Source organism: Podospora anserina, chromosome 2, assembly GCF_000226545.1.
Source record: "Podospora anserina S mat+ genomic DNA chromosome 2, supercontig 2".
NCBI lineage: Eukaryota > Fungi > Ascomycota > Sordariomycetes > Sordariales > Podosporaceae > Podospora > Podospora anserina.
In genome coordinates, this window is record NW_001914858.1 from 1,051,015 (window position 1) to 1,074,481 (window position 23,467).

The 23,467-nt window shown below is 53.2% G+C and overlaps 7 protein-coding genes across 7 annotated transcripts; 4 read left to right on the forward strand and 3 right to left on the reverse strand.

Annotated features, from left to right (window-relative positions):
- Window positions 1–1,937: 1,937 nt before the first annotated feature.
- On the reverse strand, window positions 1,938–5,034 carry PODANS_2_2660 (uncharacterized protein; the record flags this gene model as incomplete). Its single annotated transcript, XM_001910976.1, has 2 exons — window positions 1,938–4,686; window positions 4,748–5,034. 2 exons carry the CDS (start codon window positions 5,032–5,034, stop codon window positions 1,938–1,940), a joined length of 3,036 nt encoding a protein of 1,011 aa, XP_001911011.1.
- A 938-nt stretch (window positions 5,035–5,972) lies between these two features.
- Window positions 5,973–7,799, forward strand: PODANS_2_2670 (uncharacterized protein; the record flags this gene model as incomplete). Its single annotated transcript, XM_001910977.1, has 5 exons — window positions 5,973–6,276; window positions 6,456–6,727; window positions 6,790–6,938; window positions 6,994–7,237; window positions 7,296–7,799. 5 exons carry the CDS (start codon window positions 5,973–5,975, stop codon window positions 7,797–7,799), a joined length of 1,473 nt encoding a protein of 490 aa, XP_001911012.1.
- A 1,106-nt stretch (window positions 7,800–8,905) lies between these two features.
- PODANS_2_2680 (uncharacterized protein) lies at window positions 8,906–10,324 on the forward strand (the record flags this gene model as incomplete). Its single annotated transcript, XM_001910978.1, has 1 exon — window positions 8,906–10,324. One exon carries the CDS (start codon window positions 8,906–8,908, stop codon window positions 10,322–10,324), a length of 1,419 nt encoding a protein of 472 aa, XP_001911013.1.
- A 694-nt stretch (window positions 10,325–11,018) lies between these two features.
- PODANS_2_2690 (uncharacterized protein) lies at window positions 11,019–12,077 on the forward strand (the record flags this gene model as incomplete). The annotated part of the gene is made up of 1 exon (XM_001910979.1): window positions 11,019–12,077. The coding sequence occupies one exon, from the start codon at window positions 11,019–11,021 to the stop codon at window positions 12,075–12,077; it is 1,059 nt and encodes a 352-aa protein (XP_001911014.1).
- Window positions 12,078–12,299: 222 nt separating this feature from the next.
- Window positions 12,300–13,624, reverse strand: PODANS_2_2700 (uncharacterized protein; the record flags this gene model as incomplete). Its single annotated transcript, XM_001910980.1, has 2 exons — window positions 12,300–12,799; window positions 12,853–13,624. 2 exons carry the CDS (start codon window positions 13,622–13,624, stop codon window positions 12,300–12,302), a joined length of 1,272 nt encoding a protein of 423 aa, XP_001911015.1.
- Window positions 13,625–15,360: 1,736 nt separating this feature from the next.
- On the forward strand, window positions 15,361–18,587 carry PODANS_2_2710 (uncharacterized protein; the record flags this gene model as incomplete). The annotated part of the gene is made up of 2 exons (XM_001910981.1): window positions 15,361–18,336; window positions 18,402–18,587. 2 exons carry the CDS (start codon window positions 15,361–15,363, stop codon window positions 18,585–18,587), a joined length of 3,162 nt encoding a protein of 1,053 aa, XP_001911016.1.
- A 312-nt stretch (window positions 18,588–18,899) lies between these two features.
- On the reverse strand, window positions 18,900–20,678 carry PODANS_2_2730 (uncharacterized protein; the record flags this gene model as incomplete). Its single annotated transcript, XM_001910982.1, has 4 exons — window positions 18,900–19,031; window positions 19,093–20,027; window positions 20,099–20,344; window positions 20,420–20,678. The coding sequence occupies 4 exons, from the start codon at window positions 20,676–20,678 to the stop codon at window positions 18,900–18,902; spliced, it is 1,572 nt and encodes a 523-aa protein (XP_001911017.1).
- Between the last annotated feature and the right edge of the window lie 2,789 nt (window positions 20,679–23,467).

A 23,467-nucleotide genomic window follows, 5' to 3' on the forward strand; every position in this document is an offset into this window, starting at 1 on the left:
AGTGGGTGGGATAGAGCCCAACCCAGCACGGTCGCTTGCGGTCATTGTCACGAGCGGGAGCTCCCAGCGGTCGTGCGCCGATATCTATCCGCATAGCCGCGGCGAGGAGGTGAAAAATTTGCACTTACTTGGGAGGTGATGGGTGCGCGAACGCAGTAAGTGCAGGAGTTGTCCAGTGTAGCAATTGATGCCAAGGTCGATGATGTGTTGAGGAAGGAGGACAGTTGGCAAAGGGAAAATCGTGGGAAAGGGGAAGAGGTTCAAGGACGGGGGTGGAAGGTTTGGAAGCCGGCGTTGAGCTTCTTAATAATGGAGGGGCGCAGAGTGGGCGGGAGGCAGGTGCTTTGGTGGGGCATTTTCGATGGATGGCTGTGCCTCGATCCTTGATTTGGATTTGGCAGAGCCCACAACAAAAAAAAAACTCCAAAGAGGGCACCGCCTTTTTTTCCACCGGTCCCAGATATTTCGAGACACCGCCTACAGATGACAGATGGTGTCTACAGAAACCCTAAGGACCCTCGGCAACCATCTTCCTGTGACCTACCTAGACAAACTCACCTGCCGTCTTTGGCAAAACATCATATCGCACCTGAGGTGGCCGCGCAATTCCATCAACTTCCCTTCAAGTGTCCCCGCGGCAAAGATGCCATGCTCTGCTGTACTACAGCAGCATACCTAGCTACCTATCTACAATGCGAGGCCAGGCCGCCGTCCGGTGTTGCTGACGCTCGTTATGCCGGATATCTGGCCGAGGCCGCCGTCTCCTGGCCCAGTGCAATCACAACTCATGAGATGGTGGGTGGTCTCCTAGCCCGGTGGCGTGCCATCACTCGATCCGCAACTTGCGGTCAGCGAGCCAGTTTCGATGCCCAAGTTCCATCCCTTCTCCGCTCGTTAGCGGACGCTTATGGTGTTATGCGGGCCCATTGCACCGTTGGTCACGTTCCAGCATGCAACCCATCGCCGATATCTTTTCGTTCTGTATCGAGAGAGTCCATGGCCGGGGAAAGAGGAGAGAGTAGGAGCACACTGGAGCCGGTAAAAATCCCGCACCATCAATCAGCCTGCTTTTGCTCTCTCTGGCATTCCATTGTCTTTGCATCCGGCGGCTATCTTGGCTAAGGAGTGACTGAAGATTTTAGGTACAGCATTCTCCCACGAGCAACTTTTCTCACCCACCCCAAGGTTTTGATACCAGCAGCCCACAGCCATCCCATGTAGATCTGGCCAATGTCGTCGACGAGCTGCACGTATCCTCTTGGCACACTTACTTCTGGTTCCCCGCAGGAAAGGACTCAGACCCTTCATTGGTCTTGCCGACTGTCCCTGTGCCGATATGCTCCCCCCGTGCAGCCAACTGGAAGCCAACGGGAGACGACCAATGCATTTGACTCATGTGAAAGAAAAAAAAAAGATAAACAGCCACTCGGAGCTGAGCCGCATTTGAACCACCCACTTGAGAAACGTAGCAACCACAGACAGGTACCTGCGTGAACGTGACGTAGGCGGGGCAAGAAAAAAAAGTAACCACAAGAGTCAGGGGCAACTTCAAACCTCAAAATGAAAAATATTAAAATGTACTCTGTTCTTTAGTCCGCAAGTCCAAAGCTGTGGAAGGCGGTTCTGAAAGAACGAGCTCGCGGCGCCAGGTCTTACTCTGGTCCTTTGATCTTGCGTTGGTTTGTGGCCTCATAGCTATTGCGTGAAGCAGTGAGGAGTATCGTATCTAAACGCGTGTGTATGGTAGGTAGGGTAGGAGAAAATAAATGAAATGGAAGCATGAGAAAATGCTAGAGAAGGCTGATGAACACAAGTCATCAGGCACAGGACCTAGAAAATGTCGCAAATGATTCATGTACACCAGCTGGCTATCAGAGAAGGGTATCATCGTTCATGTTGTACAGTAAAAATACAAACTGCAGGCCGTCGAAAACTGCTTAAGCAGACCCGCCAATGTCCATCTCGTTGACGGTCCAAGAGTCATCGACAAAGTCCCGCTTCTCACCAAGGAAGACAAGCCGCTCAGCTTGCTTCTCGAGCGCGCCAACAATATACTTCTGAGCCACCTCGCGCACTTGATCCTTGGAGACATCGAGAAGCTGCTCGCGCCTCTTCTGCTTCATCTCTTCGGTGATTCCGTACAGGAAGTTGCTCATGCCCTCCTCGTTGACAGCCCGGGGCGCATCGACGCCTTGGAAGATGGAAATCTTGGCGTCCTCCAGGTCCCGGTCTGACCACTTCTTGTCAACAGCCCATTGTCCGGCACTGCGCATGATGTTGATCGTGTTGACCGGGTTGGGGTCGCGGTACGAGTAAAAGCCAAAGATGCCGTCCAGGGCTCGGGAATATGCACCGCCACCGTAGGCGCCTCCCTTTTCGCGAATCTCGTGATGCAGATGCTTGTGAGTCAAGAGCGACGAGAGCACCTGGAGCGGAGCATTGTCAGGCGATGTGTAGGAGACTGTCGGCAGAGCGAGCGCGCCATAGTAAACCTGATATGGCAGGGGGTAGAACGATTTGATGTTTCTCGCAAACTGGGTCGCTAGCCTGGCGGGGAAAGTGGCAGGCTTTTGGGGCACTGAACCCAGGAACTTGGACAGAGCGGCAGTGTTGTTGCTGACGCTTTCAGTATCACAAGTGATCGAAGCCCGAATGTTCCCTGCAAGAGCAAACTGCTGGATCTGCTTCAACTTGTCGATCACATCGACGAGCTGGTCCGATTCAGGCCGACTTGCCAGGCTCGTTATCAACTTGACTTGCGACAAACCGCTGACCTGCTCCCGAATGAAAGCATCCCACGACAAGCCCGCTTCAGCTGCTCTGCGGGCATAGGCATGACCAGAAGAGGCAATGTCGTTGACAACGCCATCAGCACCAGCCTGGAGAAGCTGCCGGATCTGCGGGGCGGCGTCTGGGCTGTCAAAGTTGGTCTCGACAATCAGCTTGCGAAGCAGATCAAACATGACGGGAACATTTCTGTCCAGGGCCATGCCTGTGAAAATAAGACCCTCGCTCGCCTGCTTGAAGTCCAACGGGTTCGAGGCTGTGTGATAGCCCACCGACACGCCGCCAGTCTTCAACTTCATCAGATCCTCCAACTGCTCCATTGTCATGTCCTTGGTACCAAGACGCATGATAGAGTCAGTAAAGAGAGGAATAAGCTGTCGAAGCTCATCTGGCAGGTTCTCCAACGTGTTGATCGCCCGGAAGTATGTAAGGCCGTTTGTGGGCGCTTCCCGCAACTGAAGTTTGACCTTCTCGACAGTCTCGTTCCTGAGCCCAACAGGCTCTTTCGATCGTGGAATGTCCTTGACATATACGCTTGGGAGGCAGCTGAGATCTTCAGTGTTGGACTTTCCTTGCTCAGCCAGCAAAGCCAACTCCTGTGTTTCAAACGCCTTCTGGGCCTGCTCTTCGCCACCGGCAGACTCGACGGCCTGGGCGATCTTGCCCTTCAGCCTGAATTCCTCCTCCTTGGCGAGTTCCTGGGCAAACACGGGAGATGGGGCCATGGTGAATGTGAGAGTGTTGTCATTCAACAGGTACTTTTTCATCAAGCCCTCAAGGTAACCGCCCTTGGCGTAACGCTCCTCAAAGGCAGCGAGGGTGTCATTCCAAGACAACGAATCAAAAGGGTCGACTCCCGTAAACCACTTGGGCTTGAGACGGTGCAGGAGAGACATGCCAAAATTAGCTGTCTTGTGCTTCAGACCCAATTCCAGCTGGTGCAGGTAGCCATCAATCTTGGACCGCTCAAAGCCCTTATCCCGCATTTGACGGAGGATATCCTGCACGGCCGTCTTGAGCTTGGGAACATCGGCTTCCTGGACACCAGTCAGACCGATAGAGAAGATTCCAACCTTGGCCGAACTGTCGTAACCGGTGTTGGGACTCCAATCGGTGCCGAGGCCACTCTCAATGAGCCCCTTGTAAAGCGGCGAGCCATAGCCATCCGTGAGCAGCGCCGAGATCAAGGAGAGAGAGAAGGACTCTACTACATCGGAAGTGTCGCCGAGGACCCAAGAAACAGAAGTCTTGAATTGCTTGCTGGGGTCCACCAGGGGGTCAATGGGTCCATAGAGCTTGACTTCTCTTGGGCCGGAGCTCAGGTCGATAGGCCTGTGGTTGGCCAAATCACCTCTGATAGCCTCAAAAGCACCAAGCTGAGCGTCAACCTCCCGCAAGTGATCTGCCAGAGGCATATCACCATATGTGAAGATCTTGGCATTGCTCGGGTGGTAGTGCTCAGCATGGAACTGCTTGAGTTGCTCATACGTCAGGTCGGTGATTTTTTGAGGATCACCACCCGAATTGTTGATATCCGGGAAGATGTGGTCCTGGAAGCGGATGTAGAACAGATAACCAGCATCAGACATCTGGCCCTTCATCTCGTTATACACGACACCCTTGAACACAAGCTTCTTATCCTCAGGCTTAGCTTGCGCCTCACCCGAAGCCAGAGCCTGGGGGTTCTCCGGTCCAATGCGCCACCCTTCCTGGGTAAAGTCGGACTTCTTGAGCAAAGGGCGCAGTGTGGCATCTAGGTAAACCGACATGAGGTTCTTGTAATCCTGGGCGTTGGTCGTGGCGAAGGGGTAGAATGTGTGGTCCGAGGCCGTAAAAGCGTTCATGAAGTTGGAGAGGGTGCGTGGGAGCATCTTAAAGAATGGGTCACGAATGGGATATCTTTACCCAGTTAGCCTAGCTCCAGCAAGATAGATGTTGAATAGAGTGGCCAGCTACACACTTTTCACTACCACAGAGCGTGGTGTGCTCCAGGATATGCGGGACACCGGTGTCATCCGGTGGGTTGGTCTTGAAACCGATTGAGAAGACATTGTTGCTGTCGTCTCGCGCAATATGGAGATGTTCGGCACCCGTCTTGTCGTGCCGCAGGTGCAGTGCCGTCAGTTCCAGCTCTGGCACATGCTTCGTCCGCAAAAGTGTGAAGCCGTGAAGTTTCTCGCCGATCTTGGGAAGCTGCGAGAGCTCCGTGGCAGCCTTTGCGCTGCGTTTGACCGTGTTGCGAAGCATGCTTCCAGGTTGCTACAGTCGTCGTTCGATATTATGAGGCGGATGCAGCGGACCGGCCGGGTTTTCCAGCTCAGGTAGGTGTGAAGCTGTGCGTTGACAGCAGACCTGCGGCTGTCCTGGAGTCGGGATTTGGGGGTTGTCGTCGATGTGATCGACTTGATGGAATCAAATGGTTCAATGATGGAAATTCAGAAATTGAACCATCCCGTTGGGCGTGGCGCGTTGGAAGATTGTTAGCAAGGAACAGTAGTTACTACTGCAGTTTGGGAGATGGGAGAGGTACTAGTATATCGCGCAACGGCCCGACTCGCAACACGTGGGACCGCTGAGTCGGGCGGGTTAACGTACCGAGTTACAGCGAGGCAGGCGAGGCACAGCGAGGACGAGCTCCACTGTTCCAGGTTTGCCAGCCTGAAGAGTGAGGCTTGTTCGGGGCAGAACCTGGGGACTAATGCAATTGCGACGACATCCAATTCTGGAGCCACGCAGGAGCAATCTCTGCATTCAACCACGCCGAGCGAGCAATATCACCATCCCCAAACCTGACGCTGCCCGGATCGCACGAGAGCACACGACACCCCCCCACGGCACCTGGAAGTCTCAGTGAATTATAGAGGAGGCTATAGAGCAGGCAAACAATAGCCACCACCGCCCGTGCACGGCGGGACGCATGCAATTTGTGTGACCAGGCGAGCGTCTTCTGTTTGAATTAACCGACACATCGACACTTTCGCTTCCTCCTCGACGACAAGCCTCCGCGTCACCCTCGTATATCCGTCTTGCTCCCGGTTTTAGGACTTTTGGAATAGCATCAGGTCGAATTCCCGGTTGCGAGTAGCAACAGCCACAAGTTTGCTGGCTTGGGATTGCCGTAGCCCCGCATCGCATCGTTCTGCCTGCCCAGCCAACCCTAACGCACTCTGAGATCTGTGAGCATCATGTCGAACGCCAGCCCCCTCGTGGCCTCACCTGCCGCGACGGCTCCCCGACCAGCTACACCGGCAGCCAACGGAGTTCCGAGTCAACCGCCGCCTGCCGATACCGTCCCCGTCGCGAATGGCCATGCTGCCCACACGCACGAGAACCGGCCCGCCCCCGCCCCGCCTTCGGCCGCTGCCATGACGGGGAAGAAGGGGAAGCAGAAGAAGCCGGAGCCGACCGAGGCCTCGAAGCTCATCGCCCAGCGCATTTCCCAGCTCGAACTCGACGCCGCAGGAGAAAAGGATCAGGAGGCCGAGATTGGTGGGTGTTCACCCTGTTTTCTGTGTGTCTGATGGGGAGGTTTCGCTGGTCGCCACGTTGTCGGGGAAAAAGGCATTTTTTGGGGTTCCTCTTTGCACAAACCTCACACCCAGGACTACGGGACCACGAAACACAAGCCAGTTATGACTGGAATATGGGCTGACAGAGATCGTACGCAGAACGGGAAGTCAAGAAGGCCAACAGGGAGTTACACACCCAGACCTCTCGGATGAACGACTTGCAAAAGATTGATCATCTGACGAAGCGATGTTCGGATCTTCTGGCTGAGATGAAACGCCACGAGCGAGAAAGCATCAAGAACAAGAAGCGCGGCGACCAGCTCCAGAAGGATAAGGACAACACCCGTACCGAGTTAAACAAGACCACGTCCCTGAAGGAGAAGCTAGAGAAACTCTGCCGGGAACTTCAAAAAGAGAACAACAAGCTTAAGGTTTGTATACGGCTGTTTCGGTCTGGCAGGACTGAGGGCACTTTGTGCTGACTTGTCTGCAGAATGAGAATAAAACACTCAGCGATACCCAAATCCGCAGCCAACAGACATGGGACGAAAGGTATTCTGGGTTGCTCCGCAGGATGGATGACCAGCAGGAGGAGAAGGACAATCCGCGCAAACAAGTGGTCGACATGAATACGGAAAAGTTGTATGTGCGAACCTTTGCTCGTGGTTTTTGAGCTCATCGTTGCTTACAAGCGTAGTTTCCGAGATCGCTTCAAGTCCATGATCGACCAATACGAGCTCCGCGAGTTGCACTTTCATTCCCAGATGCGCACCAAGGAACTCGAGGTCCAGTATAACCTCGCCAGGTTTGAGCGCGAGAAGAAGAACTACGAGGCTGAGCTCACCCGGTCACGCCAGCTTAATGCGCAGGTGCAGACATTTTCCCAGACCGAATCGGAACTGAGACACCAGCTTAACGTGTATGTGGAGAAGTTCAAGCAGGTATGTTGTCCCTTCTCGCCGGCCACCCAGGGCGTGTTGGAGTAACATGGTCGCACAGGTCGAGGATACTCTGAACAACAGCAATGAGTTGTTTATGACTTTCCGCAAGGAAATGGAGGACATGTCCAAGAAGACCAAGAGGCTGGAGCGTGAGAACGAGACTCTGAAGCGGAAGCATGACCAGGTCAACAGCAACATCTTCAAGATGGCCGAGGAACGTACCAAGAACCTTAGCGAGGTTGAGGATTTGAAGAAGAAGGTGGACAAGCTGAATGGCATTATCCGGCAGATGCAGCAGCAGGGCCGTGGCATTCCCCAGGGTCTCACCAACCCTGTTGAGAATGGGTACGCGGAAGGCGACCTCGAGGGTGACGAGAGCGAGTATGAGGATGAGTACGACGAGGGTGAGGAAGATGAGGAGGTCAGCGATGATGGGGACGAGTACGATGATGAGACCGAGGACGAGTCGCAGCAGCAGCAGCAGCAGCAGCCTCAGCCTTATGGCCCCGAAAGACCTCCCCCTGCCCCCGCGGCCACCACTACCACTAACGGTCATCGCTAGGGAGTATGTCGGATAGTGTGGCAGTGAATTATATGCATCTTTCAGCGGAACAAAAGTGCGATTCTCCCCTCTCTACTTGCTGACTGACGTTGGTGGGCAGTAACTTTTGTACAGTGATGAATTGGTCCATATGCTGTGTCAGTATGTTTGTACTGCCATTTGAAATCGGTCCTGGCCGGGTCGAGTCAAATAGTTTGTTTGGGTCTTTTGAGTTTGATGATATCATCATGAGCAAGACTTGAGAGTTATGCACCAATTCGACGCCATATCGTTCTAAACATCTCGCATTACTACCATTGCCCGAGCTTTATGCATATATAGAGTAGATCTACCCCACCAAAGCATCACTTGCTTCAATCCGGTTCCACTTCTTGCTGCGAGACACTGCATTGTGCCGAGACTCTGTCCACACTTAGCTGTTGTGGCCCCCATATGGGAGAGAGAGCCAGAGCCTGCCGCCGACTTTCCTGCTGGCCTGCCTACATGCGCTCTATCGTTTTGCTGTTGAAGCTGCCATTCTGAAACAGTGGTTCCCTTTCTTTCTTTCTTTCTTTCCTTCTCTTCAATGTTCACCTTTTGCGATCCTGGATCTTCATTCCTCGACGACCGCGCCAATTAGTAATTCGGGCCAGCGTGTACTGTACCTACCGTAACCTGAGATAGACCTTACCCTATTCTGCCGCCTCCCCAACCCTGGCTTGGAACGAACCGAACCCTTTGTTTGCGCGCGCCTTGCGACGACACAAACTCCGTTCCTGGATTTTTGACGACGGGGCTGTTTTTGTTCTTCCTTATTACCATCTATGATTCCTCCGATTGCTTTCGATCCATCGATGCCGATACAACAAAAGATTGTTTGCGCCACTAGGCTGCGGCGACGGTTTTCTTGAATCATTCGCTGCTGCGCGCCAGGAGGTGTGGTTTATGTTGGAGAGAGAAAGGACAGAGTTGCGAGAGGGATATCATCATCGTCCGGGTTGGATAGGAAAGGGAATAAATAACTTTCGAATAAAACCAACACACACACACATACACACACACTCAAACCGAAGCTTCTACCCGGCCACTATCCTGGTTCCCCCGATTTTACACAAAGCGAGCCCAAAATGGCCTTCATTCAGGACCCCCGCATGCGCCAGCGCTGGAACCAAATCTCGCACACGACCGAGGCCGTCACCGAGACGGCAGCGGCCAACATTTGGACGTTTGGACACACGTACATCACCCCCTGCCTTGGCTCCATCGGCCAGGCTTTGGACTCGTGCACCTCTGTCTGTCTTGGCGACCGGGAGGACCGCGCGAGACGCGCACGGGAGCGAGACCGTGGCGCGAGGAGGACGAGGGCGGAATACACGTTTGACTTTTATGACGATTGGGATGATTACTATGGTGATGTTGAAGACGGTCCCGACCACCGTGAGAATGGTGGGGGGAGTGGTGGTGGCGGTGGTTGGGGGAGGTGGGGGGTGAATAGTGAGGATTGGGATAGGTTGTTGGCTGGGACGGGTGCGGTGAGGGGGGGGCAGGGGGAGGAGGTTGATCAGCAGCCAAGGAGGAAACGGGGGATGAGTTATGGGACTAGTCGGATAAGGAGGAAGGGGACGGGGTTGGTGGAGGAGGAGGATCCGAATGTGATTCCTAGGACGGCGCCGCTGGGGTTCTTGGGGAGGCTGCCGTTTAAGATTGTGGGGAGTTTGAGGTATAAGCCTTCGGCGGCGAATTTGAGGGAGCACCCTGGTGGTGGGACTTTTGGGAGGGGGGGTGCGGGGGATGAGCATAGGCCTTTGCTGGGGGCGCAGGAAGAGGAGCATGATGGGAAGAGGCAGAGGAAACGGGGAGGGGAGGAGTCGAGTACTAGGACGAGGAGCAATACGACGGAGTCGGGGGACACGAGCAGTTCGTATAGGTCAAGAGGGGATTTATTTCCGAGTGATGGGGAGGGGGATGAGGATGCGGTGCCGTTGGATGAGAATGAGTTTACGGTTGCGCTGAATAGGGTTGGGGTTGATGATCGGAGTAGTAATAGGACACGGAGCAGCAAGGGGAAACGACCTGCTGATAGGGATAGTAAGAAGGGGCTGTCGAGGACGGTGTCGAGGACCACGCTTGATTCAGCGTACACGCCAGACTCAGCGTCGCCTTTTCCGACGTATGAGGATGGGGATGCTGTGCCGTTGTCTATGCAGGAACTGCAACAAGAGGAAGAGCGTGCCAAGAAGGAGGAGGATGAAGAGATTGAGAGGAGGAGGAGGGCAGCAAGCCAGTTGGCGGTGAAGAGGGGTCTGAGTGTGGATGACTATCAGGTTGAGTCTGAAGACCAGTCACCATGCAACATCAACCAGAGCTTACCAAACTCTGACCCTGACGAAGAAACCCAACCTGAATTAGAGGCAAAGATACCAGTGGAAGAACCACAAAAACACCAGCAACAACAAGAGCTGGAATTACCTACAGAACCCAAGAAGATGTCAGAGGTGGATCCGGCGGTTCGGTTTGTGCCCGCGAAGCTGCCTCATTTTGGGTGATCGGACATGATTATTAGCATAGCATTATTACAGAGATGAATGGGGGAGGGAGGGTCATGACAAATGAGACGATAACGATGAATTCAATGTTTGTACAACGTCTTTATGGGATTACTTGGTAGCGAAAAGGTCAACTTCGGTAGGGATTCATGATAGATTTCTAGTGTTTTTATCATTACTATTGATTATTATGAAGCCAGAATGAACCAACTCACCCATCAAAGGCAAATCGGACGGGTTTCAGATCCCTACTTCTTCAACTCCGTCCCCAAGAGATGGATCTGACGTTTCAGCCGGAAGCTCACAATTGCCCTACAGTTGGAGATGCCTCGGCAACATGCCCTTCTTTGAGGCGTCGAGGATGCTTCCCCGCATCTCCCCCCCAGGTTTTGGGTCCTTGGCGGCGCTGTGGGTCCGGGGTAGGGTGGGTTTCCCGCCCTTTTCTAGACCGTTTTGGGGAGGGAGTTCGTTGATGACGGGGTATTGCGGCAGGGGGAGATCGATCTGGCTGGGTTTGTAGAAAGAATATATTTGGGGTAGATCTTTCTCTTTTTCTTTTCCTGTTTTTCCTTTTGCCTTGGGAGATATATCCCACTTGTTTTCAACATTTGTCGGTTTTTACATCTAACACATCTTCGAGCGGGCTCATCTACACTTACACCAACTCACCCACTTTTCTCACTATTCCTACAAGATGGCCTCCTCCGGCCCCATCACCACCCCGCTCACAACCCTCCTGGGAATCAAACACCCCATCCTCCTCGCCGGCATGGCCCGCACCTCCTCCGCCCCGCTCGCCGCCGCGGTCTCCAACGCCGGCGGTTTAGGGGTTATCGGCGGCTTCATGTACACCCCCGACCAGCTCCGCGGCATCGTCACAGAGCTCAAGTCCCTGCTTGCTCACCCCTCCCTCCCCTTCGGTATCGACCTTGCCCTCCCACAAGTCGGGGGCAACGCGAGAAAGACAAACCACGATTACACCAACGGTAAACTCGACGAGCTGATTGATATCACGATTGAGTCCGGAGCAAAACTGTTTGTCTGCGCGGTGGGGGTCCCGCCGAAGCATGTAATTGAACGGTTGCACAACGCAGGGATTCTAATCATGAACATGGTTGGTCACCCCAAGCACGCGGTGAAAGCGTTGGATCTTGGGGTTGATATGGTCTGCCCTCAGGGGGGGGAGGGGGGTGGGCACACGGGGGATATCAGTGGGACGGTGCTTATTCCTGCGGTGGTTGATGTTGCGAGGAAATACAAACCCCAGATGCTCGACGGGCAGAGTGCTATGGTTGTTGCTGCGGGAGGGATTCATAACGGGAGGGGGCTGGCTGCTGCTTTGATGCAGGGTGCTGTTGGGGTTTGGGTCGGGACGCGGTTTGTTGCTTCGGTTGAGGCGGGGTGTTCGGAGCAGCATAAGCAGGCTGTTGTCGAGTGCGGCTTTGACGAGACGGAGAGAACTTTGGTGTTGAGTGGACGGCCGTTGAGGATGAAGACGAATGATTGGGTTAGGGGGTGGCATGCGAAGCCGGATATGATTAGGGAGTTGACCGGGAAGGGGGTGGTGCCGATTGAGTATGATCTTGATAACGGGAATGAGATTGATGTGCCTCATCTCATGGGCCAGGTTGCGGGCGCGATCCAAAAGGTGCAGCCGGCCAGGGAGATTGTCGAGGAGATGGTGGAGGAGGCGGTGCAGATGTTGAGGTTGGGGGGGCAGTATCTTGCCGGAAATAAAGGGTCCAAGTTGTAGATGATAGGGATATGTTTCGGCTGTGTCGTTTTTCAAGTCAATATCAAAGCGTGTAAATTTCTGATCAAGTTCCCCGTACATTTGAATCCTTCTATTCCTGAATTTTGAGTGGATTATGTACAATTAAATCAAGAAAAGTCTATACCCTCCGTATGCCCTCTATCTATGTGTATCCTACAGTATCACTACAAATCCTTTACCACCAGCTTGCTACAACTGCTTCTACTCGAGTACATTCAACTTCCTCCTCACCGGGTTAAAGTCGGTATTAAACTGGTACTTTCCATCCCCAACCATCTTCTCCTCTCTGCTCACGGCCTCCAAGTTGATATCCGTCGCCATCGCGTTCAGGAAATTGCAGATTGGCTTGGGATGCCACCTCCCGCCACCAATTTCGAACCAAGACAGATGCCCGCCAAGAGACGTCGTGCAGAGAACTGTGTAAGGGTTCACGGCGAACTCCTGGTAGGGAATGGCTTCCTTGACGGCAATTGGGTCATCAAGGGCGGAGATGGCCAGGAAGGGGATGCGGATGGCGAGGATGGCGTCGCAGGAGGAAGCGTCACGGTAGTAGGCGTTTTCGGTAGGGTAACCCCATGTGACGGTCTGGACTGCGCGGTCAAACTCGTGGAGGTAGGTGACGTTTTGGACGCGGTCGTAGTCGACGTTGGTGTATTTGAGGATTTGCTCCTTGTGTTGTTCAAAGAGTTTTTTGAGGTTGTCTGGAGTAGTGTTAGGCACTGCGTGTGGAAGAAAAGGGTTAGGAATAACTTACTGCCCATGATCTTGGAGTAGACCTCCTTCCCCAACCATGTCCTCTGAAGCCCCTTGTTTGACACCTCCAAGTCGAAAGGGTTGCTCACGGCAATGGCCGCCTTCAATGGGCAGTTTGCACCCTCCTCGCCAACGTAATTGGTCATGATATTGGCACCAAGCGAGAAACCCACCCCAAACAGAGGTCTGTTGGGAAACATCTTCCTCGCCCACTTAACAAACTGCCTCACATCCCACGTCGCCCTCGCATTGAACAACACCCCCGTCGTCACCTTGCTGTTCGCGCAACCTCTCGCATTAACCACACAAACCTCCCACTCGCCCCCATCCATCACCAAGGGAGCAATAGCATGTCGGAGATAAATCTCATGAGACCCCCCCGAAAGCCCATGCAGCGCTATCAGCATAGGCTTGCTGTCATCAGACCCAATACCAGCAAACTCTTCCTCCGAGTAAAACGCCGTTCTCGGCGGGAGCTCCTCGTCAAAGTCCTTGTGTTGAGGAACAACAAAGTCGACAGCAAAAGTGCCGGCGTAGGTCTTGTGGTCGGCGTCAAAGATCTTTCTCTTGTAGTAGATTTGCGGGCCGTGCTCCTTGACGGCTGTGTACATGGTTTGGAAATGGCCGTTGAAAAGAAGGGGGTTCATCTGACATTTTGGCACGGCGGCCTCGACGACCTTGAGGAGGTCGGTTTGAGAGCCATCTTTCCTGGTTAAGGGCAGGGGGGTGGCCGCGTGGGCAAAGTCGATTTTGGCGCGGCCGAACCAGTCCATAGCTGCGAGGTGCCGTCCGCGACGAGATAGGGCTGTGCGGAGGAGGGACAGTGTGTCGGAGAGACTGGACTTGAGGGGTGAGTGAGCGGGAAGGGCAAAGATGGGTGGATATGAAAAGGTGTGAAGTCCTGGGAGTTCACAGATATAAAAAAGGGACCAGGAGAAGCCAAGACAGCGGGATGGAACCTGGTTGATTTTAGATTGGTGGAGTTCAAGCTCGGAATGGGTTTTCAAAGAGAAACCCGTATTTCGATTTCTATTTTCTATGGAAAGTCCATGGTGGAACAAGGAACAGGCAATCGGGTATATAAAGTCCAATCAATCGAGGCAACATGCAAGTCTTGATTCTGGTCGAGGTCGTTGTCCTGGTCTTGGAAGCTGCAAGTGCCGAGGCACGTTGTGGGGCAACCGTTACTGGTCTCTCAGCCTCGGTGCCAAGATTCAACGTCTCGATATCATATCGATAAGAGTGGTGGAGACCAATGTCGACCGCTTCTGGCCCGACGGTAAAAATATGAGTCTCTTTCTGGTATACATCATGTCAGTCTCTCGCCCCCGCGCAGAAATTGAGTGCTTACACAGGTAGAATGCCCAATATCTAAAGCGCGGGGACTATCCAACATCAGCAGAACACTGCATATTCTGTACAAAAGCTCCTGCCCAATGGATGGCCAGACCGTCTGAAGTTTAGTGGGCCTGCCGGGCTGTCCCGCCATCCAAACGGCGGGGCATTTCGAACTTCAGATCTGTCAGAGAGACCGCTGGGACACTGATTGTATTTAGTAGGAACACCTCTTTGGGCAGGTCCAAGATCTCACTTTCCATATAAATTGAACCAGGACCCAACCCTTGGGTTCAAGAACCCTGATGAACAAGCCACCATTTTGATTCGTCAACCCCAAACACACCAGAAAACCCACCCAGCAGCTACCCCGCCAAAAAACTAGCAACAACTAACAGCCCAAACAGTGCTGACTGCCCATAGCTCCTGTGTTCTACAAACCCATCGGAACAACAGCAGCAGCAGTAGCAAGCAGCCTTGCAGGAAGAGAGGGGTATCTATTTTATCTCGGTATCTTTTCATTTCTTTGCCCGTCGCTTCCAGGCTGAACATCAGCTGGAAACCTGGGGTAGGCACACCCTCTGTCGACCATCATTGGCCTTCTCCCCTTGACGAGGTGGCTAGGCAGCAGACGCCTTATACACCGGTATGTATGTCAGACTCGAGCGCAGTAGCTCAACGCCCCCCTCCTCACCCAGCCACCAATATCGTCTTGTCTTTTCTTTGACTGGTGCCGTCTTCTTGGACATGTGTGATAGCTATCCATATCAGCAGCTGGTAGCGTTACCTTGCGCATTCCTCTTGCCCTCTTGGTTTCTCAGCTGTCCCCTTGCTTCTTTCTAGGCTGGCCACACCACCAGTATCAAGATGCCAGCCTGGTATCGGCTATTTGGGTGGCTCTCCTATGGACTAGGAGCTCTTCATATCACCGCGGGCCTATCAGAAGCGACGATTTGCTATGACCATGAGTATGCTCCGGTCTAACACACTACCTACTTTGCGAAGACGATATACCCGTTGGCCTTCCCATATTGTGCCCTAGTCTTGAAGATCACCGTGTCCCTATTTCCTACATTCATTTGGACTTTTCACATCCTCTTTTTACGACTGGGGCTCTCGCTGACATGATGCTAGCTCCATACCAACTTCCATAACCATCATCAACACAGCCAATATGTCGACCGAGGCTCAAAAACCACGGTTCCGCAAGGTCCAAAGCTTTCAGTCCGACTATGCCCCAACTGGCATCACCCAGTACGTCTCTGAGCGAAGTGGCATGCAGGTTATTGTGGCCGACCGCAAGGGCCCCAAGGTCAACGGCTACTTCACACTAGCCACCGAGATCTTTGACGACTCTGGTGCGCCTCACACATTGGAACATTTGGTCTTTATGGGCTCCAAGAGCTACAAGTACAAGGGCCTGCTCGACAAGCTGGCCGGCAGAGCCTACTCCAACACCAATGCCTGGACTGCCGTCGACCACACCGCTTACACCCTTGAAACTGCCGGGTGGGATGGCTTTGCTCAGATCCTCCCTGTCTACCTCGAGCATGTCATTCTCCCTAACATCACGGATGATGCCTGTGTGACCGAGGTTCATCACATTGACGGCGAGGGCAACGATGCCGGTGTCGTGTACTCTGAGATGCAAGCTCTTCAGTACAGCAGCTCTGAGCTGATGGATCTTCAGGCTCGCCGGTTGCTGTATCCTGAAAATATTGGTTTCAGATACGAGACTGGCGGTATGATGGAGGCGCTTCGGGTCTTGACTCCCAACAGAATTCGTGAATTCCACAAGGCCATGTACCAGCCCCAGAATCTGGCTGTCATCATCACTGGTGAGGCTGACCACGAGGACCTACTGAAGATCTTGGACACGTTTGAGGAGAGCATCAAAGATGATATCCCACCACCAAACCCCAGCTTCAAGCGCCCATTCGTTGACTCTCCCCAACCACCTCCTCTCGAAAAGACCATTGTCCAGACGGTCGAGTTTCCCGAGGAAGACGAGTCCACCGGCGAAATCCTTGTGGCTTTCTTCGGACCCAGCTGCATTGACCAGATCGAGGGCACAGCGGTTAACATCTTGATGACCTACCTCTGCGGCTCGTCGGTCTCCATCATCGAAAACACCATCGTGGAGAGAGAGCAACTGGCTAGTTCGGTTTCGTACTGGTGGGACTCGAGACCAAACTCCGTCATCTGGTTCCAGCCAACTGGTGTTGCCACTGAGAAGCTTGCCTTTGTCGAGCAGCGCCTGGTTGACCTTCTTAAGGAAGTCGCCTCGAAGCCTCTTGATATGAACTATATCAACGAATGCCTCCAGCGTGAGAAGCGCCAAGTGAAGCTCCAGGCGGAATCCTCCGAGCAGTTCTATGCCAGCAACATTATTACGGATTATTTGTTTGGCAAGCGGGACGGCTCTACCCTGAGAGACCTGGAGACCCTGAAGGAGTATGATGTGCTCGAGAAGTGGACTGATGAGCAGTGGCGTGCCTTTTTGAAGAAGTGGATCTCTGACGCCCATCACGTCTCTATTCTCGGAAAGCCATCGCATGAGCTGGCCAAGAAGCTCAAGGCTGGCGAAGAGGAGCGCATCGCCAAGAGGAAGGAGGAGCTCGGAAAGGAGGGTCTCGAGGCTCTCAAGAACAAGCTCGAGACTGCCAAGCAGAACAACGAGAAGCCAATTCCTCCTGAGGTGTTGGATCAGTGGCCAGTTCCTGGCACCGAGTCAATTCACTTTATTGAGTCTTTGACCGCGAGATCAGGAAAGGCTCGTGCCCTTGGTGCTTCGGACAACAAGGCGCAGAAGATCATCGATGCAGCTCCTCAAGGAAAGCCCCTTTTTGTGCAGTTTGAGGATGTTCCGTCCAACTTTGTGCACTTGACGCTTCATGTCGGCCTCTCTGAGACAGCAGTCAAGTACAAGCCTCTTCTTTCCCTCTTCACCGACAACTTCTTCAACTCCCCCGTCATCCGGGATGGCAAGCGTCTCGAATTCGAGGAAGTCGTCAAGCAGCTTGAAAAGGACACAATCAGCTACCACATCAGCTCGGCCAGCAGACTAAGCGATTACGAGGGTCTGGCTATCCAGTTCCAGGTAGACCCGGAAAAGTACACCACCATCATCGACTGGCTGCGCACGCTCATGTTCGACATTGTCTTTGACCCTGTCCGCATCAAGGCTGCCATCGTGAAAGCCCTTGCCGACATCCCCGAGCTCAAGCGCGATGGCCGGACCATGGCTCAGGAAGTCGACATGGCCATCCACTTCCGTCCCGAGGCTTACCTGTCTGCGAAGCGCACCCTCGTCAAGGCGGTCTACCTCCGTCGCCTCAAGAAGCTTCTCGAGAAAGAGCCCGAGACCGTCCTCGGGTGGTTCGAGGAACTCCGCAAGTCTCTCTTTTCGTTCCAAAACCTCCGCGTGCTAGTCACCGCCGACGTGGCCAAACTCTCCAACCCAGTCGCAGCCTGGGACGCACTCACCTCCCACCCCGACCTCAACCCAACCAAGGACGTCCTCCCCATCGTCAAACTCTCGGCAATGCTCAACGAAGAAGGGCAATCCCCTGGTTCGGTAGGATCAGTCATCATCCCCATGACAACCCTCGACAGCTCTTACTCCGTCTCCACCGCCACCGGCCTGTCTTCCTACTCCTCCCCCCTCCTCCCGGCCTTCCTCGTCGCCCAAGCCTACCTCGAAGCGGTCGAGGGCCCGCTCTGGAACGCCGTCCGAGGCAACGGTCTTGCCTACGGGGTTTCATTTTCGAGGGAGATAGACGGTGGATACCTCCAGTTCAAGGTTTACCGCTCCCCCGACGCCTCCAAGGCCATTGAAGCCTCCCGCGCGACGGTTGCGAAGTTGGCCTCGGGCGAGGAGCCGCTGGATAGGCACTTGATCGAGGGTGCGGTCAGCTCGATTGTGTTTGGCGTGGCGGACGAGCAGTCTACTATGACGGCGGCGGCGCAGCAGAATTACATGATTTCTGTCGTTCGCGGGTTGGAGCAGGGGTGGAACAAGAAGATTCTGGCTAGGGTGAGGGAGGTGACGGAGGAGGAGATTAGGGAGGTGATGAGGGAGGTGATCTTGCCGGTTTTTGAGCCGGGAAGGAGCAATGTTGTTGTTACTTGTGCGCCGATCATGGAGGAGGTGAGTTTTCCCCTTGCCCCTGTCTACCTACCAATGGGATATGATTGCTGATGAAAATGTTGTAGAATATCGTCAAGACGCTGGGTGAGAGGGGTTACAAGACCCAGGTTCAGACGCTTGCTCACTTTTATGATGACTATGGTCTCAAGGCTGATGAGGAGGATGGTGAGGATGAGGAAGAGGAGGATGAAGATGAGGATATGAGCGCTGGGTCGTATGAGTCTGGTTTGGAGGAGGAGGATGATCTCTAGAGGGAGTGTTCTTACTAGACCGCACAAGAAACAAGTTCAGGTAGAAAAAGAGGGGGGGGGGGGAGGGGGGTTATGAATACATCAATACTTTTCTTTCTTGTTGACAATGCTAGTTTTTTTCTGTCTCTGCACAAAAGTAAACTCAGTGCCCACTTCTAACAGGCAGGTAATGATAATCCCTAACCGATTACTGACCAAACCCAGCTGTGAAAACAAAAATCCCAAACGCCAATGCTATGCATATTTTTATGCCTCTGACACCCAATACCAAGGGCCAACAACAAAAAACCACCCCTTCTTCTTCTCGTCTATTCAACCCCTCAAAACCCGTCTCGACATCCCCATCAAAGCCTCCACCGCCCTCTTCGCCGCCTGCTGCTGCTGAGCAGTCTCCTGATCCCTCGTAATAGTCAAATTCCCCAACTCGCACCAGTTATTCACAGGCTATAATCTCCAGTCAGCATCTTCTCCCCATCATCCCCCCCCAAAACCGAGGAAGACTTACCAAACAACTCAAATACTTACACCACCCACAAACCTTGTGATGAATATAAAAATTATTCAACAACAACACAAACACCACCAGCACCAAAATCAGCGCCCCCACCCGAATCAACCACCACCCCCACCAAAGCGGCTTCCTCCCCTTGAAAAAGCCCACGGGATTCTTAAAAAACGGTGGCACCGTCCCCTCCTTCAAAAACCCAGACGAAACTTGACTGTTGGCATAGGGAACCTCCGACTCCCCAATCCTCCTCCTCAACGAGTTGGGCGAGTGAAGGATACAAATCCCCAGCGCCAACCCCATCAAAAACCCGCCAATGTGACTGAAGTTGTCCAGACCGGGCAAGAGACCCAGGACAAAAGAGATGATGATGTCGATAAAGAGGTACATCAGGTCCTTTGTGGGATTCACCCTGTCTTTCCAGCTGTACAACAGGTCCAAAAAGGTGAGTGCGATAATCCCGAATAATGAACCTGATGCGCCCGTGCTGGCGATGCCAGTCGCGGCAAAGTTACCCCCCATGACGAAACCAAAGATGCCGGCCGACATGTACACTATAAAGAACCGGATCGAGCCAATGTGTTTCTCCATGTCCCTTCCGAGTGTGAGTTGAAGCAGCATGTTGAAGCCGATATGGATCAGACCGGCGTGCAAAAAGATGGGGACGATGAATCTGAACCATTGGTTCGGTTCCGGCGGTTGGCCCGGCTGCTGGACACCGCCGAAGCCGCAGAGCTCCGAGAGGGTGCATGTGTTCTCGTTGGTGGTCGACCAGGGGCAGGGCCACGAGACGGGTCCTTCGGCTTCTTGGATGGCCTTGACGTTGTGCATGCAGGGGACGAAGCGGGCGCCCATGTTGATGAGGATGTAGGGGGAGGGACCGATCATGGGGTTGAATTGGGGTTTTATCATGATTGGGGAGCCGGTCGAGGTGCCTGATGAGGGGTGCGGGGAGGTTAACAATGTTGATGAGAAGGGGGAGGGAGATTAAAAAAAGGCGGCATACCATTCTTGACCAATTCACCGATAAAAACTGCAACTTGAACAATAGTAAAAAAATACACCACAAACGGTATCTTCTTCTTTCCCGACCCCAGCATGCCCAACTCCCCCAACCTCACCCGCCCTTTGCTTGGTGGTTTGTTCGGCGGCTGGTGGTGCTGCGACGACGAAGTATCATAGACGTGATCCTGCATCTCGATGTGTTGTCTCGAAGGGTGCTTCTGCATGTTGTCCTGCAGCGGGATGTCATCTGGGGCATGATTGTAAGCAGGCATTTCATCAGAGGGCACCCGCGAGAGGGGGCGGTAGCTCGTGTCTTGCTGACTTAGGCGGCGCGCTTGGTGGCTAGAGGATGGTGCTGCCGGATAGACATGATCGTCGAAGACGGTTTCGAAAGGTGAAGGAGACACACCTTGCGCCGCCGGCGGCCGGTCCTTCCCAGGTCCAACGAGATTGTGGTGGGAGCTGTAGGCCGGGGCGGGCGCCGAGTAAGCAGAGGGGGATTCTGTTCGGTATTGGTCGTTGCCGCCGTAGTACTGATTGTCAGCTCGGGACGTCTGACTGTAGTATTCGTTGGAAGCCATGACGGGCTAATTCTTTTGGGGGCTGGCTCCCGAGCGTAATAAACAGCGGCAGGAGAGCCTGCAGGTGGTGGTCGCAAAAGAGGGTTCGTAATGATCGGGAGGAGGTGGTTTCGTGTAAACGAGGGGTTTTGTTGTTGCAAAAGGAACAATACAAATGAGCGACGGGTGGTTACAGCGAGCGAACCCAGGCCCGGTTTGTTCGTTGGTTTGTTATTTTTTTTTGGTGGTTTTGGATGTTCGATTGACAGGAGGAGGAATTGGGAATCTGGCGATTGACAGGCGGATCCCCTTCTGTTGTGTTTCGGCACAGCGGGAGCAGGGATCTCCGAGTGTCTGGGGTTTGGGGATCAAGAGGGGAAATTGCGTCGCAATATGTTCCCCAAATGTTCCCACTTTCTAGCGTGCCCACCTCTAGATTTCTTCCACCTTGATGATGATATCCAAGTGGCCTAGGTAAAATGCCTAACCGGTCGTCTCACTGCTGCAGCTGCCGAGAAGGTCGAGTGAAGTTTAAATGTTGATATGGCCGTGGTGACAATGGTGCATGTCATTGACATGTGGTACGCATGGAATGAATCAATGATGAAGAGATGGGACCTGGAATGCGCAGATGCTAAGAAGGGAGAAGAAGAAAATAAATCGTTCCTTAAGAAAGTAAACCAGGTTTCCAGTTTTATCAGGCGATCAGGCGCCGTCACGAAGACCTTGTGTGATCAAATCAGTGGGCTCAGCTTCAAGCTTTAAACGACGCGGCCACACACGCTGACGTCTCCCCCCGCCAAGGTCTCCAACCAGCCGGCGCGGCAGTGGGACAGTAGGGTCCGGAGATCAGTGGAGCAGACGGCGGCTGTGCTCAATGCTTCTTGAACCTTTGCGCGTGTTCACCAGTCCATTTATTCGTATTTTTCTGCTTGGGATACTGGAGGCCGCCACACTTGATACTCAGACTCTTGACATCCGATCATTGGGACTCGTTCTGTTTTTGGAAACATGGCCATACCTCAGCATCTTGCCGCCCAAAGATCGGATGGTCCAGGGCAACCTGTGTCCCCGTGGGGTTTCATCCTAAGCTTTTATGACGAAAACTGCCGGGTTCTGGCAAACGACTGTGCTGATCCCCCTTTCAGACAGATTCCCGTGCCTTACCTGGTCATCCAGACTGGCTTGCCAAGACCCGTTCATCCAAACTAAAATCTGGACTCGAATCAAGAACTGTCTTGCGAAGAGACAGCGAACCTCTCCAAAGGATCTTCTTCAGCCGCAGAGGTGACGTATTTCGGAGCACCAGCCTCGTGCTCCCCCAAAGCCTCGAAGACAAGCCCACTTGCCATTACCCCGGGACAAAGTCCGAACCCTGATGAGGAGAAGGGAGAACCAAGCTTTCGGGGCCCATCTTCATTACCTTAATCGGTGCCGACGGCGCAGTTGCCATTTGATGGACACTTCTCCTGGCACCCTTTTACAAATGAGGGCCGTGATGAACAAGCCAACATGTGTTTCGGAGAGCTAGGCATCTCTAGGAATTAGTTCTCTAGTCATAAAGCTCTGTCTAGTCCAAGAAACTGATGCCTTTGGTTGGTGGTTCCTTGCTCTGAGCAAGGTTGATGGATGCCAAGCATGCCGATAAGATAAGGTTTGGACCCACATGTGTTTCTAGAGTATTCGCAACCGCGATGCGACAGGATGCGCCTGCCTCCAATTGACTCTGAAAAGAAAGCTCCTTCCTTCAAGAAACACAACCAATTGGCCGCGAGACTTTCTTCGGCCGTACCCTTGACCTTCACCTCAACTTTTAGTCATCAGAAAACAGCTGTAATCTCTTTCCATCAACAGCAACCTCGCCTTTGAAACCTTCACCATGTCGAAGAGCAAGATCGCCAACAACAGGGCCAGGGCCAAGGCGGAGAAGGAGGCTAAGAAGTAGGCTAAGAATAGTGCGAGGAAGCTGAGGAGGGAGGCTGCTGCTGCTGCGGCGGCGGCTGGAGGGGAGAAGAAGTAGAGGGTAGTGGGAGTTTGGAATGTGGTATCATTTGCCGTGAGACAATCGGCAGTCGTTTCGAGGCACAATGGGAATCAGCAGCTATGATTAATACTCGATGGTATTATGGGACATGTTTCTAGCTGTTAGTGTCAACAAAGCAAGCACCCTTTAAGCAGAATGAAAAGAGGTGCCAAACATGAATACAAATTTTGTGGTAGTCTCGAGTCATTATGTTGAATGTGATATATATATACAAGGATCTTTTCAACGCCAATCAAAGAGCAGATCCCGCCAAAAAGCCAAGAACCCTTCCTACTCATACAATGGTTTTACAGCCCTGTCATCATCCCCTTGCAAGCCCCTCGTTCTGACTCAGATTACTATGATACCACTTAATCGTTCTTCTTCTCCTCCGGTTTCTCCTTTTTCTCATCGTCCTTCTTTCCTCCCCACCCAAAAACCTCATAGATCTGCTCCATAATCAAATCCCCATACCCCTTCCCTTCTTCCAGCGCTTTTTTTTCTTCTTCCATTCTTCTCTCTTGCCACCCGTCCTTTTCACCCCCCATCCATATCTTGGTGATGACACCCTTTTTCTCCTCCTCCTCTTTTGCCTCTGTTGGCGGCTTACCCTCAGCTAACCTCCTCCGCTCCCTCTCCTCCTTGATTAGCTGCTTTGTCCGCTGGGCTTGTTCGGGAAGGGGGTTGAAGATTGAGTTTGATGATTGGGAAGAGGAGGAGGAGGAAAAGAGGGAGTCGAGACGGTCGTTGGTGCGCTTGTAGATTGACTTGCCGGTGTAGTCGTGGG